A 16873-nucleotide genomic window follows, 5' to 3' on the forward strand; every position below is an offset into this window, starting at 1 on the left:
CTCATTTTTGGGCAAATAGGTACAATTTTAGCCAATCCTGAGTATTTTTTCATTGCGAAATGCCCTCCAAACAGAGCCCTGTTGTGCTGTGACATTAAAAAACAAAGAGCAAGAGAAACTCCGTGTTTACTTTCCAAACTTGGCGTTTATTTTATAACAGTGCCGTAGCTCAATATGGATATTTTCCTTTTTTTTTTTGTTTTTTCCAACTGGCTGAGTTTGGTGAACTTTGGGTAAACAGGAGGGGGTTAGTCAGCCAGCTGCTTAATTGGCTGATGATATTTTCATTAAGGGAATTAAAAGCACTTTTGGGGAGAGGTGAGTTAGTGGAGAAATACATGGCTAGAAACAGCTCAGTGCCAGAGCAACCTGGATGCTGCCACCCCCCAAAATCTGCCTCCACCTCAGGGAAAACAAATCAGTCACAGACAAAACAGAATCAGCCAAAAATCCTCTTTTTCCTATATATATATATATGTTTGTGTATATCTGTGTGTCTCATCAAGCAGGGGAAGAGAAGAGAATTTTTGCATTATTTACATCCATTTCTAGAAAGGGGTGGGAGGGGTTTATTTTTGGTTATTATTATTATTATTAATATTATTATTAATGGATTTTGCTCTGATGCAGCCCACGAAGCTCCTCGTCCATGCAGGCAGCAGAAACTCAGGGGTGACATTGCTCTGGTGGGGATGGGAGGGGACACTCGGGGGTGGCAATGGGACACTCGGGGGTGGCAATGGGACAGCCAGGGATGGGGAGGGGACATCCAGGGATGGGGAGGGGACAGTCAGGAGTGGGAATGGGACACTGTGAGGTGGGGAGGGGACATCCAGGGATGGGAATGGGACATCCAGGATGGGGATGGGACATCCAGGGTGGGGATGGGACATCCAGAGTAGGGAATGGGACACTGTGGGGTGGCAATGGGACACTGTGGGATGGGAATGGGACATCCAGGGATGGAGATGGGACACTCGGGGGTGGCAATGGGACATCGAGGGGTGGGAATGGGACATCCAGGGGTGGCAATGGGACATCCAGGGTGGGAATGGGACATCCAGGGGTGGCAATGGGACATCGAGGGGTGGGAATGGGACATCCAGGGTGGGAATGGGACATCCAGGGATGGGAATGGGACATCCAGGGATGGACATGGGACACTCAGGGGTGGGAATGGGACACTCAGGTGAGGATGGGACATCCAGGGATGGGAATGGGACATCCAGGGATGGAGATGGGACACTCAGAGGTGGGAATGGGACATCCAGGGTGGGGAATGGGACACTGTGGGGTGGCAATGGGACATTCATGGGGCACTTGGAGGTGGCAATGGGACATCCAGGGGTGGGAATGGGACACTCAGGGGTGGGGATGGGACATCCAGGTATGGAAATGGGACATCCAGGGATGAAGATAGGACATCCAGGGGTGGGAATGGGACATCCAGAGTAGGGAAAGGGACACTCGGGGGTGGCAATGGGACATCCAGGGTGGCAATGGGACACTCAGGGGTGGCAATGGGACATCCAGGAGTGGGAATGGGACATCCAGGGATGGGAATGGGACATCTAGGAGTGGGGATGGGAGAGCCAAAGTAGGGAATGGGACACTCAGGGTGGGGATGGGACATCCAGGGGTGGAAATGGGACAGCCAGAGTGGGGATGGGACATCCAGAGTAGGGAATGGGACACTGTGGGGTGGCAATGGGACACTCGGGGGTGGCAATGGGACACTCATGGGACACTCGGAGGTGGCAATGGGACATCCAGGGACGGATATAGGACAGCCAGGGATGGAGATGGGACACTCAGGTGAGGATGGGACATCCAGGGGTGGCAATGGGACATCCAGGGATGAGAATGGGACACTCAGGGGTGGCAATGGGACATCCAGGGATGAGAATGGGACATCCAGGGGTGGCAATGGGACTCTCAGGGGTGGGACTGGGACCTGTCCATCAGTGGCAGCCGCAGGATTTCACCACCATGTTCCGGTGCTTCTTGAGGATGACGTTGTTGTTGCTGTCGTAGTAGAGGACAGAGGTGGCGCTGAGCTTGGTGGGGGCACAGCACGCCTTGGGCACGGCCTCGGGCTTCATCAGGTGGACCTGGGGGCATGGATGGAGCAAATGTGGCTCCAGGCAACAGAAAAAGCACAAAACCAACCAAAAAGCCCTGGGTGAATGGGGGGATTATTTCCATCTCCTTGCACAAATATTTATTCTGAACTCCAGGCAGTCCCTGCTGCGGTTTGTGTTGGATCAGGGCTCCCAGCACTGCGTGGGCCGGGCAGCCCCTTCATTCATTGGGGATTTCAGGGCCCTTTTTCTCACAAAAATAGACAAATAGCTTTAAAAAACCCTCAAAAACCCATAAATCAGCACAGCACAGGCTCCGGTGTGGGCGGGGGGCTCTGGGTGTTGCTCCAGCACAGATCCTCCACCCCAAATTTCAAATCCAAAGTCCACAGCACCACTTTGGGATGGTTTTTCCCCCTGTGCCGCTGTTTTCCTGCAGGGAGCGGCTCGCAGGAGCCCCGACATGTGCGATTAATTTACAGCAGGGGCAGCCGAGCTCTCCCAGCTCGGAAATCCGATGTTTTTGCTCTCCAACCCTGCAATTTGCAGCTCGGGCCGGGGCTGGCACGGCTCCTTTGCCCTGGCTCTTCCCAGCAGGGCCGGGTGCAGGTGATTCACATCCTGCCCCGCTTTGGGAGCAGCGCTGGGTTTGGGGTGATGGGTGGGTGTGGAGGGGGAAAAAAGCCCCTCCCTGGTGCTGCCAGGATGATTCCCAGCCCCCCCGGATGGGTCCTGAAAGCTTCATTAATGTCAAAATTAAACCCCGCCGGGTGACACCTTCAAAGGCTCGGCGCTCCCTGTAATTAAAGCGAGAGCACCGGAGCCGGGGCGGCTCTGCCATGGGGAAACCGAGCACTCACAGGGCAGGAAATTCCAGAAATTAAAGCGCTGGCTGGGATGTGGGGTGGGTTTGGGAAAGAAAAAAAAAAACAACAAAACAACCCAACAAAAAAACCCAAGGCATTAAAAGTTTCCTGCTCGGAATATGCTGAGCCCAAGGTTTGGGTGCCGGGGGTGTGGATAAACCCTCGGAAGCAGCTGGAGAGGAGGATGCAGGGATGACTCAGAGATTTTTGGGAAGAGCTGGAGGGTTCTGGTGTTCCCTGGGCTTGTCCCTGCTCCCCAGCTCGCTGCCAGGGTTGAGGGACCTGTGAAAAATCATCAGGTTTTGCCCCAGCTGCTGTGGAACTGGAGCAGGATCGTGTCAGCCAGAAAAACAGGAGCTGAGGGAGCTCTGGAATCACAAAATCCAGAGGAGGAGGAGGAGGAGGAGGAGGGGCAGAACTTTGTGCCCTCGCTCTGGGCACACGAATGCCTTGAAATTCCATGTTGGAATCTCTGTGAGGTGAGGGCCAGGCTGTGAGCACCCATCCAGATGTGCAACACCCACCCAGATGTGTGAGCACCCACCCAGATGTGTGAGCACCCACCCAGATGTGTGAGCACCCACCCAGATGTGCAACACCCATCCAGATGTGCAAGCACCCACCCAGATGTGTGAGCACCCACCCAGATGTGCGAGCACCCACCCAGATGTGCAACACCCACCCAGATGTGTGAGCACCCACCCAGATGTTCCAGCACCCATCCCGATGTGCCTGCACCCACCCAGATGTGCCAGCACCCACCCAGATGTGCCAGCACCCACTAATTATTTATTTCAGCACCCACTAATTCTTCATTTCAATCAGGAGCCCAACTGCACCTCCCACCCAAACACCCCCAAGCCACAACCGTGCTCATCCCAAAATCCCAGCCCTTCCTCAGGCCCTGCCGGGCTCTGAGTGCCCCCCAGGACCCCAAATGTCCCCCCAGGACCCCAAATGTCCCCCCCAGGACCCCGAGTGTCCCCCCAAGGACCCCGAGTGTCCCCCCAGGACCCCAAATGTCCCCCCAGGACCCCGAGTGTCCCCCCCAGGACCCCGAGTGTCCCCCCAGGACCCCAAATGTCCCCCCAGGACCTCGAATGTCCCCCCCAGGACCCCAAATGTCCCCCCAGGACCCCGAGTGTCCCCCCAGGACCCCAAATGTCCCCCCCCAGGACCCCAAATGTCACCCCCAGGACCCCGAATGTCCCCCCCAGGACCCCGAGTGTCCCCCCAGGACCCCAAATGTCCCCCCCAGGACCCCGAGTGTCCCCCCAGGACCCCAAATGTCCCCCCCCAGGACCCCGAGTGTCCCCCCAGGACCCCAAATATCCCCCCAGGACCCTGAGTGTCCCCCCCAGGACCCCAAATGTCCCCCCAGGACCCCGAGTGTCCCCCCAGGACCCCGAGTGTCCCCCCCAGGACCCCAAATGTCCCCCCAGGACCTCGAATGTCCCCCCCAGGACCTCGAATGTCCCCCCCAGGACCCCAAATGTCCCCCCAGGACCCCGAGTGTCCCCCCAGGACCCCAAATGTCCCCCCCAGGACCCCGAGTGTCCCCCCAGGACCCCAAATGTCCCCCCCAGGACCCCGAGTGTCCCCCCAGGACCCCAAATGTCCCCCCCAGGACCCCGAATGTCCCCCCAGGACCCCAAATGTCCCCCCAGGACCCCGAGTGTCCCCCCAGGACCCCGAGTGTCCCCCCCAGGACCCCGAATGTCCCCCCAGGACCCCAAATGTCACCCCCAGGACCCCGAGTGTCCCCCCAGGGCCTGGCCTGACCAGGGACTGCAGGATGGCGTGGTTGGTGGCGTTCATGCACGAGTCCAGAGGGAACGCACACTCCCCCTCGCAGTAATAGGCTGAGTATCCCTGGGGGGCAATCACCCAATCCTGCAAAAAAAACCAAAAAAAATTGGGATTACACGGAGGGCTTCACCCTCCTGTGCCCCCTCATCCATTCCCCACCTGCATGAACAACCCAGCCACCTCCTCCCTGCCAGAAAAAAATAAAATAAAAACTGTGCCAGCAGTTTGATTTTATTTTGATTTTTTGGACTGAGCCGTGAGTTGTTCGGGGTCACCGGTGGGGTTTGGGGTTGTGGCAGTTCGTGTTTGCCTCCCCAGCTCCCGGGATGGTTTCATGGAGAATCCAGCCTGGGAGGGAGCCCAGGCTGGGGGAATGGAATGAGGGGTTTTTTGGAGTTTTTTGGGTTTTTTGGGGTTTTTTGGGGGTTTTTGGGGTTTTTGGGGGTTTTTTGGGGGTTTTTTTTGGGGGGGGTTTTGTTTGTTTGTTTGTTTGTTTGTGGGTGGTTTGGGGTTTTTTTTGTTTGTTTGGGTTTTTTTTGTTGTTTGGTTGGGGTTTTTTTGGGGGTTTTTTTTGTTGTTTTTTTTGTGGGTGTTTTTTTGTTTGCTTGTTTTGGTTTTGGTTTTTTTTTGGTTTTGTTTTGTTTTGGTTTTTTTTGGTTTTTTGTTTGTTTGTTTGTTTTTTGTTTGTTTGTTTTTGTTGTGTGGTGGTTTTTTTTTGTTTGTTTGTTTTTTTTTTTTTTTGGTGGTGGTGGTGGTGGTTTGGTTTTTTTAGTTTTTTTGGTTTTTTTGGTTGTTTTTTTTTTGTCATTTACTTCTCCCAGCAGACAAGTACCAGCCAGCCGAGGTCCTGGAAGCTGACGTAGAGCTCGTGGCGCCGGCAGACCTGGCGCCCATCCGCGGCGTGGACGTCGTCTGTGGGGAAAGGGGACAGGGAAATTCAGCCCTGGGCTCCCCCATCCCACCCTTCCCCTGCATTTCCCCCCCTCAGAGGTTGGGTAGAGCCCCTGGGATTGGGATTAACCCCGGAGAACCCAAGGAGAGGAGCCTTTGTTGCTGCACAAAGGGAAAAGCAGCTCCAGACTGGGCCATAAATTGATATTCCAATATTGGGGTGAAGGAATTCACCCTTGGAAGGGCTGAACCGCAGCTTTGAGGGTTTCCCAAATTCAGAGGTTTCAGGGCTTTCCTGCTCCCCTCCTGCCGGAGCTTTTGGAGCTGTGACACCTTCCCAGGGCTCTAAAGCCAAGGGTAATGAGGCAGAAATTCCAATATTCAGTAATCCTGACACGTTCACAAAACACCAATTCCTTGAGGGCATCCAACCCAAACCCTCCCAAACTGCAAAAACCTCCAATCCTAAAACCTCAGAACTTCTTGCTCTGTTTCCCTTGGGCCAAAATTTGGGATTTCAAGGCGCTGACAAACAGAACCTCGTGTTTTCCACAGGGATCCCTCCTTCTCCAGAAAACACCTTACCAAAAATCCCGGGGAGCTTGTTGGGGTGGGGGAGATCATTGGATTTCTTGGGCTGCTGTCGCCTCCTCGGGGCTTTGGCCGCTCGTGTGACACGGGAGGGGCCGGGGCTGGCCCGGAAAAATGTCACCATGAAAGGCTGCTTGGAACGGGGACCCCGGCGCCCCAGGAGCCCGGCCGAGCCCGGATCCACGCTGTGCCCTGAGGGAACAGGATTGTGCCTGGGTTTGTCCTCAAAAAGAACTCGTTTGGTCAAAGAAAATGTTGAAAATACAGGAAATTTGCAGCAGGAGCTGCGGGTTTGGTGTCCCAAGGGGTTGGAGCCCCCTGTTCCAGCACAAAATGGTCACACTGGGCTGTTTGAGGATTAAAAGTGAATTTTAATTGAAGGGAAAGGGATGGATGGGGAGTTCCTGGCTGGGATTATTCCTCCTCCCATGGAAGAGGAGCTGCTCTTTGTGTGCCTTCCCACCTGGAAAAGGCACGGCTGGAGCAGATTTAATCCCGTGGGGAAAGGAGGGTTAATCCCTGCCACACACAGAGGATCCCTCCAGGTAAGGAGTTCATTAAATATTAATGGCGTTAATTACAGTCCGTGCCATCAGAACCTGCAAACCCACACTGCCTGCACTGGAAATTGGAAATTGCACTGAGATCAGCCCCCCACCACATCCCAGGGCACCCGGAGGACTCCAATTCCTGGGAATTTAGCCCCAATTCTGCAGGCAGGTGGGGCAGACTCACCATCCTCGCTCTCCACATAGAGCCGCAGCCCCAGGTTGTGTTTGTGCTCCGCTGACCAGTGGCTGCTGGCGGCTGTGACATCGAACACCAGCCAGCCCTCTGTCCCAGCAGGCAGGTCCTGCACATCCAGCAGGAACAGCTCGGATTCCCTGCAGGATCGGGGGGAAAGGAGCTGTGAGTAACAGCACCCGAGGGATAATTCATGGAAATGACTCCCAGAGCTGAGCCCGGGCAGATCCCGGCTCTCGGTGCCCCCGGCTGTGCTGGACACCGTGGGGGTGTCCTGGCAGCTGCCCTGGGAACAGCTCCCTCCCCTCCCAGGGGGAAATGCCAGGGCGTGGCACTGCCCTGTGGGGAAGTGTGGGAGCAGCCGGACACGGCGGTGCCGCTCCGGGTGGGGTGGGAACGCCTGGGGCTGGTCCCCATTGCTGCCTCCAGCCTCGCCATCTTCATCCCATTCCCATCCCCATCATCTTCATGTCCATCCCCATCACCCCATTCCCAGCCCCATTCCTTTCTTCTTCAGTTCCATTCCCCATTCCCATTCCCATCTTCATTCCTGTCCCCATCCCCATCAACCTTGTTTCTATTCCCAATCCCATCTTCTTCATTCCCATTCCCATTTTTATCTCCATCCCCTACAGTCTCACCGCCATTCCCATCATCTTCATTTCCATCCCCATCACCCCATTCCCTTCTTCAGTTCCATCCCCATTCCCTTCATCTCCATTCCCATCATCATCTTCATCCCCATTCCCCTCATTCTCACCTCATTCCCATCATCTTCATTCCCATTTCCTTCCCATCCTCATCATCTTCATCCCAGACCCATCTCCTGCATTGTCACCCCCATCATCTTCATTTCCATCCCCATTCCCATTCCCACATCCATTCCCTTCTTCTTCAGTTCCATTCCCATTCCTGTACCCACACCCCTTCCCGTCATCTTCATCCCCATCATCTTCATCCCCATCTCCTGCATTCTCACCTCATTCCCGTCACCTTCATTCCCATTTCCTTCCCATCCTCATCATCTTCATCCTGACCCTCATCCCCTGCAATTTCACCCCTTTCATTTCCGTCCCCATCACCCCATTCCCCACACCCATTCCCTTCTTCTTCAGTTCCATTCCCATTCCTGTCTTCATTCCTGTACCCACACCCCTTCCCATCATCTTCATCCCCGTTCCCATCATCTTCATCCTGACCCTCATCCCCTGCAATTTCACCCCCATCATCTTCATTTCCATCCCCATTCCCATTCCCACACCCATTCCATTCCCATTCCCGTCTTCATTCCTGTACCCACACCCCTTCCCGTCATCTTCATCCCCATCATCTTCATCCTCGTTCCCTTCCCATCTTCTTCATCCCCTCACCCTTTCCCATCCCCACCACCTTCATCCCGACCCCCATTCCCATCTTCTTCACCCCACACCCATCCCCATCACCCCAATCCCATTTCCTTCACCCCAATCCCATTTCCTTCATCCCACACCCCTCCCACTGCCTTCACCCCATCCCCACCCTCCTCATCCTCCTCCCGGCCCTGTTCCCAGCCCCTCACCTGTTGGGATGCTGTGCAGCCACCTCGTAGATGCTGAGCTGGAGGCTGCTGTTGGCGCCCCTGGGGGCTCCCCGGGATTTGTAGATGCGAAACTCCGCGGCCGTCACGGCCTCTCCCGCCGGCACCTGGGTCAGGTCGAACCTGAACTCCTTCCAGTAGGGCTTGGGCCAGAACAGGTCCCTGTCCTGCTCCACTGAGGAGAAAAAAGGGCTCAGGGGTGGCTGCTCCGAGCCTGGAGCCTCCCTGCAGGGTCCCACCGAGGGGATTTTGGGGAAAAACCCAAAACTCTGCTGGTTTGGAACCGCCCGCCCTTGGTTGGAAATTCCCAACTCCTCAGGGTCTGAGTGTGGGTGCAGCCTCCCCTATTTCTGCAATTTGTTTTGCTGTAAACCCACCAGCTTCCCCTCCCAGACCCCTTCCTTTCTCATTAATTAAAATTCAAATAAATTAAAATTAAAAGCACAACGCTGGCTATGGGAGGAGCACAGAGAATTTGCTGTGCTTTAGGGGCTGCAGCCTGCAAAAAATACAAAAAATTTGAGGTTTTGGGGGTTAGCAGCACCATCTGGAGCAGGAATTGGGGTTTTCCAAACTTTTCTTGCAGCAGACAAGCCCAGGGCTCACCACGGCCATCACTGGATATTGCAGGTCCACAAGGAAAGTTTTGTCCACAAGTAAAAATTTATCCACAAGTAAAAATTTTCAGCCTGTGTGTTTTTGGGGAGTTGTGGGGGGAATTATCAGGTCACTGCTCTGTTAAAAAACCCCTCCCTTTTTCCTGAAAACACCTTTATTTCTCCATCACACAGAGACAGGAAAAATCTGATTTTATTTTGTTCGTCTGTAAAGAATAAACCTTCCTCTCTCTATGGTAATGCAGCCCCCACAGTTTTGCTAACGTGCAATTATTTGCCTCGAATTATCCTTTAAAAATATCCCAATCTTCCCAGTCTGAGTGTAATTAAAGTTTATGATCAAATATGATTCAGTGTGACTAAAGCTTCTCCTGCTTCAGGCGCAAAAGCAACGTCACCAATTTCACCTGGTGAAAATAGAACTAAAACAAACAAATAATTAACTCAATCAAAAATAAACCTTTAAAATGCATTTTTAACCAAATCCTGGGAGGGAAATATTTCAAATTTATTTTGATAATTCCCACCACCAGCTTGCCATTGTCATTTATACGGAGGGAGCAGCGCATCCGACCAAGATTTTGCTTACATACCCACAAGCTTTTTTTCCACCTCCTTCTTATTTTTTCCTCTTTTTTTTTTGCCCCTTTTGGTTTTTTTTTCCCAAATCCCACATTCCCTCCAGCTCCTGGCCTCACCACAAGTGGTGTTACAAAAAAAGCCCGGGGCAGGGCGGATGCGGAGAGCGCTTCCTGCCCGCCGGGGCTGCCGCCAGCCAGGACCTGCCCCAACCCCTGTCCCCTTCCAGGGGGGACACAGAGCCCCCCAAACCCTCTGCAGCCCCCCAAACCCTCTGCAGCCCCCCAGGCTCTTCCCTCTTTTCCCTTTTTTCCACCATCCTGTGGTGGGTTGGTTTTTTTCTCCTGGATTGTTGGTGCTGAGGTCAAAGCTGCCGAGGCCTCGTGGCGCTCACAAATTCCTTAATTTCCCCCCAAAACACGAGCAGAGGGGTCACCTCTGGATTTTTGGCACTGATGAGCACCCATGGGTGCCCCACAGTTGGTCCAGGGGACACTCAGGTACAGAGTGAGGTCCCCTGGGGTGGTTTTGGTCACTTGGGTGACCCTTTTCTCCAAGGGGCCACCCAAGGGTGACACCCTTTGGTTGTAGCTGGACCCTCACCCAGGGATGGGCAGAGGGATTTTTTTGCCAGAGCCAAGGATGTTACAGAAACCCCACACCAGATTAAAAAAAAAAGCCAAAAAGGTGAATTTTGTCCCTAGAGAAGAGTGAAAATCTTCTGCTAATTTTTAAATGAAAACTTGCTGTGGCTGTGGAGGTGATGGAGGGGCCCAGGCATGGCAGAGGAGGGGATTTGGTGGGAGGGGAGCTCAGGGACACCTTGGCAGAAGGAGAAACCCTAAAGGGGCTGCAATTAGCTGAGTTCCTTGATGAACCAGGTAAGCTGGATCTGACAGCAATCTGTGTTTGGGATGAAATTCTGGGAGCAATCCCTGAATTCTCTGCTTCTTCAGGGACAAAAAAACCCTGAACCCCTTTGGAGGGGGAGGACGGAGGGAGAAGCAACCACTGGAACACAAACAGCAGCTCGGAGAGGGATCAACACCACCGTGTTTGCTGCTAAAATAAAAATTATTGTGACACGAGGACCCCGCAGCTCCCCCTGAGCACCCAGTGGGTGCCCCAGCGGAGCTGTGGGTGCTCAGATGCTGCTGGGGGTGCACTGGGGGTGCCCCCCGGGCTGGTTTGGGGAGCCCATGGTGCCTGGGAACCTGCCCCTGGCTGGGCTTGGCTCAGCCACACCACCAACCCTCAATTATCCGTGGGCGGATTGTCCGGATTTGCACGAAAAAAACCCGGCCTGGGCGCTTTGCTCTCCTTTCCCCCCCTCCTTTGGCATCACCCCGAGGAGCTGCTGCACCTTCCCCCCAAGCTGAGTGTCCCCTCTGTGCTCTCATCACCCCCCAAAAAATAATATTAAAATGATTATACACCAATATAAACGGGCTTGGGGCTGCTCCCCTGCCCAGCTCCCTCTCAGCTGGTGTCTCCCAGTCCCTGAACATTCCCAGCTCCCTGATCCCACCCTTCCCTCCTGCTCCCCAGGTTATTCTTAGCTGCAGGTTTTTCCTTGTGCACTGTCTGTGCTTCCATAAACTGCACATCGCTCGTAATTACCGGCCCTGGCTGCTCCCGACGGGTCCCCACGAGCATTTCAGACACCAAATTAAAAGGAAATGCCAGGATATTCAACCACATCAAGCGCCCTGGGTCCTAAAATAGGTTTCGAGGAGATGCAGGGAAGATGCTGTCCTTCACTAGCAAGCAGGAAAAAATAAACTCCGGAGGTTTTCTGAGGTGGGGAGGGATTCAGGAGTTATCCCAGCGAGAACATCCCAGCACATCCCACTCACAGCTGAGGAGAAATCCCAAAACCCATCCTCACTTCAGGCTTTAAAACCCCAACATCCCACCTGCCTCCTCCAGCGAGGGCACAGGAATAGCCCAGGCCAGGCTTTATCCTCGCTCTGGGGGGAGCAGAAGGGATGGCAGGGGTGGATCCACATCACCAAAAACAATCGGGGGTGTCCAGAGGTGCCCCTGTCCCCCAAACCGGGCCGTGTTTGTGCTCCAGGGAGTTTTGTCACTCCCCTTCCCAGGAAAAAGGAGCGCAGCTCACACAGGGGTGGCTGCGAGCAGAGAGGTCCAAGTGCCCAGCGAGGCACAGACTTCAGCCCATTTGCATGTCCCATCAGGATAATTGCGCAGCTAATTATGTATGCAAATGAGAGCTGGCCTTCTCCAAAAAAAAAAAAAAAAATCCCTTATTTAATTAACATGAAGGGGCCGAGGACGCCGCAGAAATCAAAGCCATTCAAATTGAAGGCTGGGGCTGTGCTGGGGCTGTGCTCCCCAGCTCTCCCAGCTGGGTTCGGGCCACCCCAGTGCCTGCTCTGGGAGCGGATTCTTCTCATCCCGAGTATTTGTGGCCCCGCTGCTGCCTGGAAATACGCGGGATGCTGGAGGGGGAGCCTGGGGAGCAGCTGGACCGGATTCCAGCAGCGATCAGGGGATTCCAGCACCGAGCAGCAGCCGGGAGGATTTTATTTGGAGCCGTGGTTCAGGGTCCCATCGAGGGTCCCACCCCGCTGCTGGCACCAGAGCTGCTGCCCTGAGCCCCCCGTGCCCACCGGAACGGGGAGAGCAGGGTGGGCGAGCCTCCCTCAGCCCCTGCTTGCTACAGAGAATTCCCCTTCTTAATTTCCCCTTTTTAAGCGGATTTGGGGTTAATTCCTGCCACTTTCACCCATGTCCCCTCACCGCCACCTCGTCCCTCACCGCCACCGTGTCCCCTCACCGCCGCCCTCCCCGGTACTGAGCTCAAATTTGGGTAAAAGAGTTCCTTATTCGAACAGGGACGCCCCGAGAAATCACCCCGGGGCCGAGGGATGCTCGGAGCTGCCGGTGCCGCACCACGGACCGGGAGCGCGGCTTGGGCTGAGCTCAGCCCCGTGTGCCCGTCCCGCCGGGCGCTGTCCCCGGTGTCCCCCCGGTGTCCCCGCGGTGTCCCCGCGGCTCTGCGCTGTGCGGGCTCAGCCGCCGCCTCCCCGCCGGTCCTGCCCGTCCGTTCCCGTCTGCTTTTATCCCCTCGGTCCCTCCGTGCGTCCCGGTCCTGCCTGAGCCTCCCGGATCATCCCGGTGCGCTCCGATCGTCCCGATGCCCCCGGGATCCCGCCCGCCCATCCCGGTATCCCCTCCCGGTACCCTCGGTGCGCCCCGATCGTCCCGATGCCCACGGTGCTGCCAAAGCCGCCGGGATCCTGCCCGCACGTCCCGGTACCCCCGGTGCGCTCCGGTCCTCCCCATGCCCGCACAGCCCGGTGTCCCCCGGTGTCCCCCGGTGTCCCCCGGTGCTCCCCGATGCCCCCCGGTGCCCCTCACCCATGTTGACGAGGCTGACCACGGTGTCCGCTCGGCTCACCACGCTGCCGGGCGGGGGGCTCTGCGTGCTGAGCCCGGTGAGCACCGGGCGCGACACCGCCGCTTCCTCACCCTCCTCCTCCTCCTCCTCCTCGCCGGCCACGGCGTGGTACAGGTCCAGCATGAAGAGCGGCGCGGCGGCGGCGGGGGCGCGGGCGGGGGCGCGGGGCCGGGGCCGGCCGGGCAGCCCCAGCACGGCCAGGATCTCCCGCTGCACGTCCCGCCGCTCGCCGCCGCTCAGCCGCCGCTGCGGGAGCCCGGCCGAGTGCAGCCGGCGGCGGAGGACGCTGCCGCTGCCCAGCTGGCACAGCACGGCCGCCACCCACAGCAGAGCCACGGCCCCACGCCGCCCCCCGCCCGCCCCGCGCCCCATGGCACCGCCGGGACCCCCCGCCCGCCCGGTGCGGAGCGGCCCCGGGCACCGGCACGGCCCCGGCTCCGGTCCCGGCCCGCCCCGGCGGGGAGAGGGGAAGGGACGGTCCCTCCAGCGGCACCGCCCCGGCCCTCCCCGCCCGGCGGCTCCGGGGAGCAGCGCTGGGCACGAGAAGAGGCAGGCGGCCAAAGCAGTGGAGACCCAAATTCACGGGAACCCATCCCTAGGAATGCTTATCCCCATGGGCACCCGAAACCGTGGGCTCCCACCCAAACCCGTGGGCACCCATCCCCAGGGATGCTCCTGCTCGTGGGCACCCAAAACCGTGGGCTCCCACCCTCACTCACACCCAACCCCGTGGGCAACCATCCCCAGGGATGCTCCTGCGCGTGGGTGAACAAATCCATGGAAATCCACTCCTAGGGATGCTCAGCCCATGGGCACCCACTCGTACGGAGGCTCAGCCTTGTGGGAAACCAAACCCAGGGGCACCCAAATCCATGAACATCTATACCTGGGAATGCTCACCCTTGTGGAAACAAATCTCAAGGGCACCCACCCTCACTGGCACCCAAATCCATGAACACCCACACCTGGGAACGCTCACCCTTGTGGAAACAAAATCTAAGGGCACCCACCCTCACTGGCACCCAAATCCTCACACCTGGGGACGCTAACCCCATGGGCACCCACTCCCAAGGCCACCCAAACTCTTGGACACCCCCCTTGCATCCCCTCCCCTCACAGGCACCCACCTCCCCACCTGATAAATAAATCCTCCTTTAATTCCCTTAAGGGTCTAAGTTAGCTCCGTCCTTCTCAGGCCTTGGAGGAATATATCAGGAGACAGGAAAAAGGTGGGAATGTAACACCCACCCCTCTGAGCACCCTCACCAGCCTCACCCTCCCACCTGCACCCTGAATTTCGGGGCTGGGGGTTCCCTGCTCCATCCCCCAAGAAAATCTGGATGCAAACACCCCCTGACCTCCACAGCCACTGCAGGACAGCTCCAGCTCATCCTCACAAAGCTAACACCGGGGAATAAAGTAGGAGGCAAGATCGTTTATTACCGCAAGCAATTTTAATACAAAAATGTGTCTTGGTTTTTTTTTTTTTTTAATTATTATTTTTTTTAAACAATTCATTGGTAGAGCTTCAGTTTTTTGCCTCAATTTGAAACCAATTGAGAGAATCACACAGCAACACGGTCAGAGCCGGAGAGGAACAATATTTAATAAATACAGGAGCTGTGGAGAGCCCTCGCCCTGTCTCCTGGTCACTTGGTCAGTTGGATTTTTATTACAAAGAAAAAGGAGCGTACAAAAGCGAGACAGGACTTGCAGCGAGTGTGCTGGTGAGACTCATTTCAAGGACAAGCAAACTGTGCGTGTAAATCCAGATTTCTCCTAGGAGCAGAGTTCACATTGATCTCAGCCTGGCTGGAAGTGGAATGACCAGTTAAATAATAAATAGGAAAAACAAAGAGATGCAGATAAAACAGCGATTGTGTAAGGAACGCCTCGGGGTGGGTTGGTTAAGCCATGATTCCAGAAGAATCTTTGATTTTGGAGGGTCCCACCACCTCTAAGGGATGCACCCGAGTGATCCAGACCTGCCCCGTGCTCTCCCCCGGCGTGAAGCCCCTCCTCAAACCCCTCCCCAAACCCCTCACCCTCGGTTTGTTCTTTAAAAACAAAGTTGTCACAACAGTATTTTCAAGACAGCAAAATTATCACGGCCTTTGCTGTAGTGTGTGCAAATTTTATTAAAGTCAAACTCCGCTTTCTTCAGGTAAAACCACATAGCTTTTTTAAAAAAAATGGAAACATAAGCCCCAAGTCCCCTCACCTCACGTTTCTCTGGTTGAGGTATCTGTGATTTACAAAAAAGAGAGTTCCTTGAACACTGCAGGATTCAGGTCTTTGCTTTTAAATATAATTTACCTTGCTGAGACAGCAAGTTAAGTTTATAAAGATGCATTTAGGAAACAATCCTAAAAGATAAAGCAGGTTCACACCCTGCACCGCGCAGAAATCCTATTTATATTTTAGTTTTTCTTTACACTTTCACATCTTGACCTTTTTTTTTTTTTGCTTCCTTTTTTTTTTTTAATCTTTTTCTTGATTTTTTTTTTCTTTCTCTCCCACATTTCAGTTTTCCAGGCCCCTCTCTAAACAGGGGTCACCGAGAGGCAATTTTTTTTTTTTTTATCTACATAAATATTCACATGAAAATAGTAACTTACAAAAAAGGAAAAAAAAAAAGAAAAAACCAAAAAAATGAAAACAAAACAAAAAAAACCCCAAATAAGGCAGCTTCATAACACAACTTCTCTTTTACACTTTTAACAATATAGTTTCTCCCATTTAGAATAAATATACATCCAATGTACGGGTTAAAAACTGGACGCGGGTCGGGTCGATTTGTTGATTTTTTTCCTTTTTCCTTCCTCTCTCTGTCTCCCCATTGGGAGGGCAGTGGGTTCAGTATTATCTTTTGGGGCCCGGGGTTTTTGGGGCGGCGGCGGGCGTCTTCTTGGAGATGGTGGGGATCTTGGAGGGCTTGGTGGCACGGCGGGAGCCCTGCCCGCCGGCCGCGCTGCTCTCCGAGGTGTCGGAGCACGCCGACTGCGTCTCCAGCAGGTCGAAGTCGGAGGCGTCGCTGCCGCGGCGGCTGCTGGCGCGGCTGCCGGCGCGGCTGCCGGCGCGGCTGGCGGGGCGGCTGGCCGCCTTCTTGGGGTCTGCGAGGAGGGAAAAGGTGTGAGGGGAGGGATGGAAGAGATCGCCGGGATCATTGAGTCCAACCCAACCCGTGGAGTGCAACCCAATCCAAGGAGTGCAACCCAACCCACTGAGTCCAAACCATGGAGTCCAACCCAAACCATGGAGTCCAATCCAATCCATGGAATCCAACCCAACTCACCAAGTCCAACCCATGGAATCCAACCCAACTCACCAAGTCCAACCCAACCCACCGAGTCCAACCCAACCCATGGAGTCCAATCCAACCCATGGAGTCCAACCCAACCCATGGAGTCCAATCCAACTCATCGAGTCCAACCCAACCTCAACAAGTCCAACCCACCAAGTCCAGCCCAACCCACCGAGTCCAACCCAACCCATGGTGTTCAATCCAACCCATGGAATCCAATCCAACCCATGGATTCCAACCCAACCCACCGAGTCCAACCTAACCCATGGAGTCCAACCCAACCCATCAAGTCCAACCCAACCCATGGAGTCCAATCCAATCCATGGAGTCCAACCTAATCCATGGAGTCCAATCCAATCCATGGAATCCAACCCATGGAGTCCAACCCAAC

General features: G+C 55.1%; 2 protein-coding genes across 16 annotated transcripts in view; both read right to left on the reverse strand.

Moving 5' to 3' along the window:
• Nucleotides 1–1504: 1504 nt before the first annotated feature.
• On the reverse strand, nt 1505–13563 carry LOC134561669 (bone morphogenetic protein 8B-like). Its single transcript, XM_063418861.1, has 7 exons — nt 13139–13563; nt 8541–8733; nt 6974–7122; nt 6233–6430; nt 5589–5668; nt 4730–4840; nt 1505–2111 (listed from the first exon to the last, which is right to left on the reverse strand). Exons 1-7 carry the CDS (start codon nt 13548–13550, stop codon nt 1962–1964), a joined length of 1293 nt encoding a protein of 430 aa, XP_063274931.1. The 5' UTR covers nt 13551–13563; the 3' UTR covers nt 1505–1961.
• Nucleotides 13564–14593: 1030 nt separating this feature from the next.
• The window catches only part of MACF1 (microtubule actin crosslinking factor 1), a 145181-nt gene continuing 142901 nt past the window's right edge, over nt 14594–16873 (reverse strand). For all 15 annotated transcript variants that reach the window (XM_063418751.1, XM_063418753.1, XM_063418752.1 and 12 more), the window contains one exon: nt 14594–16291. In XM_063418751.1, coding sequence (XP_063274821.1) covers nt 16041–16291 — 251 coding nt within the window. In that variant the 3' untranslated portion in view covers nt 14594–16040. The remainder of the gene's footprint in view (nt 16292–16873) is intronic.

Source organism: Prinia subflava, chromosome 24, assembly GCF_021018805.1.
Source record: "Prinia subflava isolate CZ2003 ecotype Zambia chromosome 24, Cam_Psub_1.2, whole genome shotgun sequence".
NCBI classification, from domain to species: Eukaryota; Metazoa; Chordata; class Aves; order Passeriformes; family Cisticolidae; genus Prinia; species Prinia subflava.

Bases quoted from the DNA above. Each gene is read 5' to 3' on its own strand.
- LOC134561669 (XM_063418861.1), bottom strand. From the start codon at position 13,550: ATGGGGCGCGGGGCGGGCGGGGGGCGGCGTGGGGCCGTGGCTCTGCTG. The intron at 8,734-13,138 runs GTGAGGGGCACC...TTTTCTCCTCAG, and splicing joins GGTCAGCCTCGTCAACATGG to TGGAGCAGGACAGGGACCTG. The intron at 7,123-8,540 runs GTGAGGGGCTGG...CCGATCCTGCAG, and splicing joins GCTGCACAGCATCCCAACAG to GGAATCCGAGCTGTTCCTGC.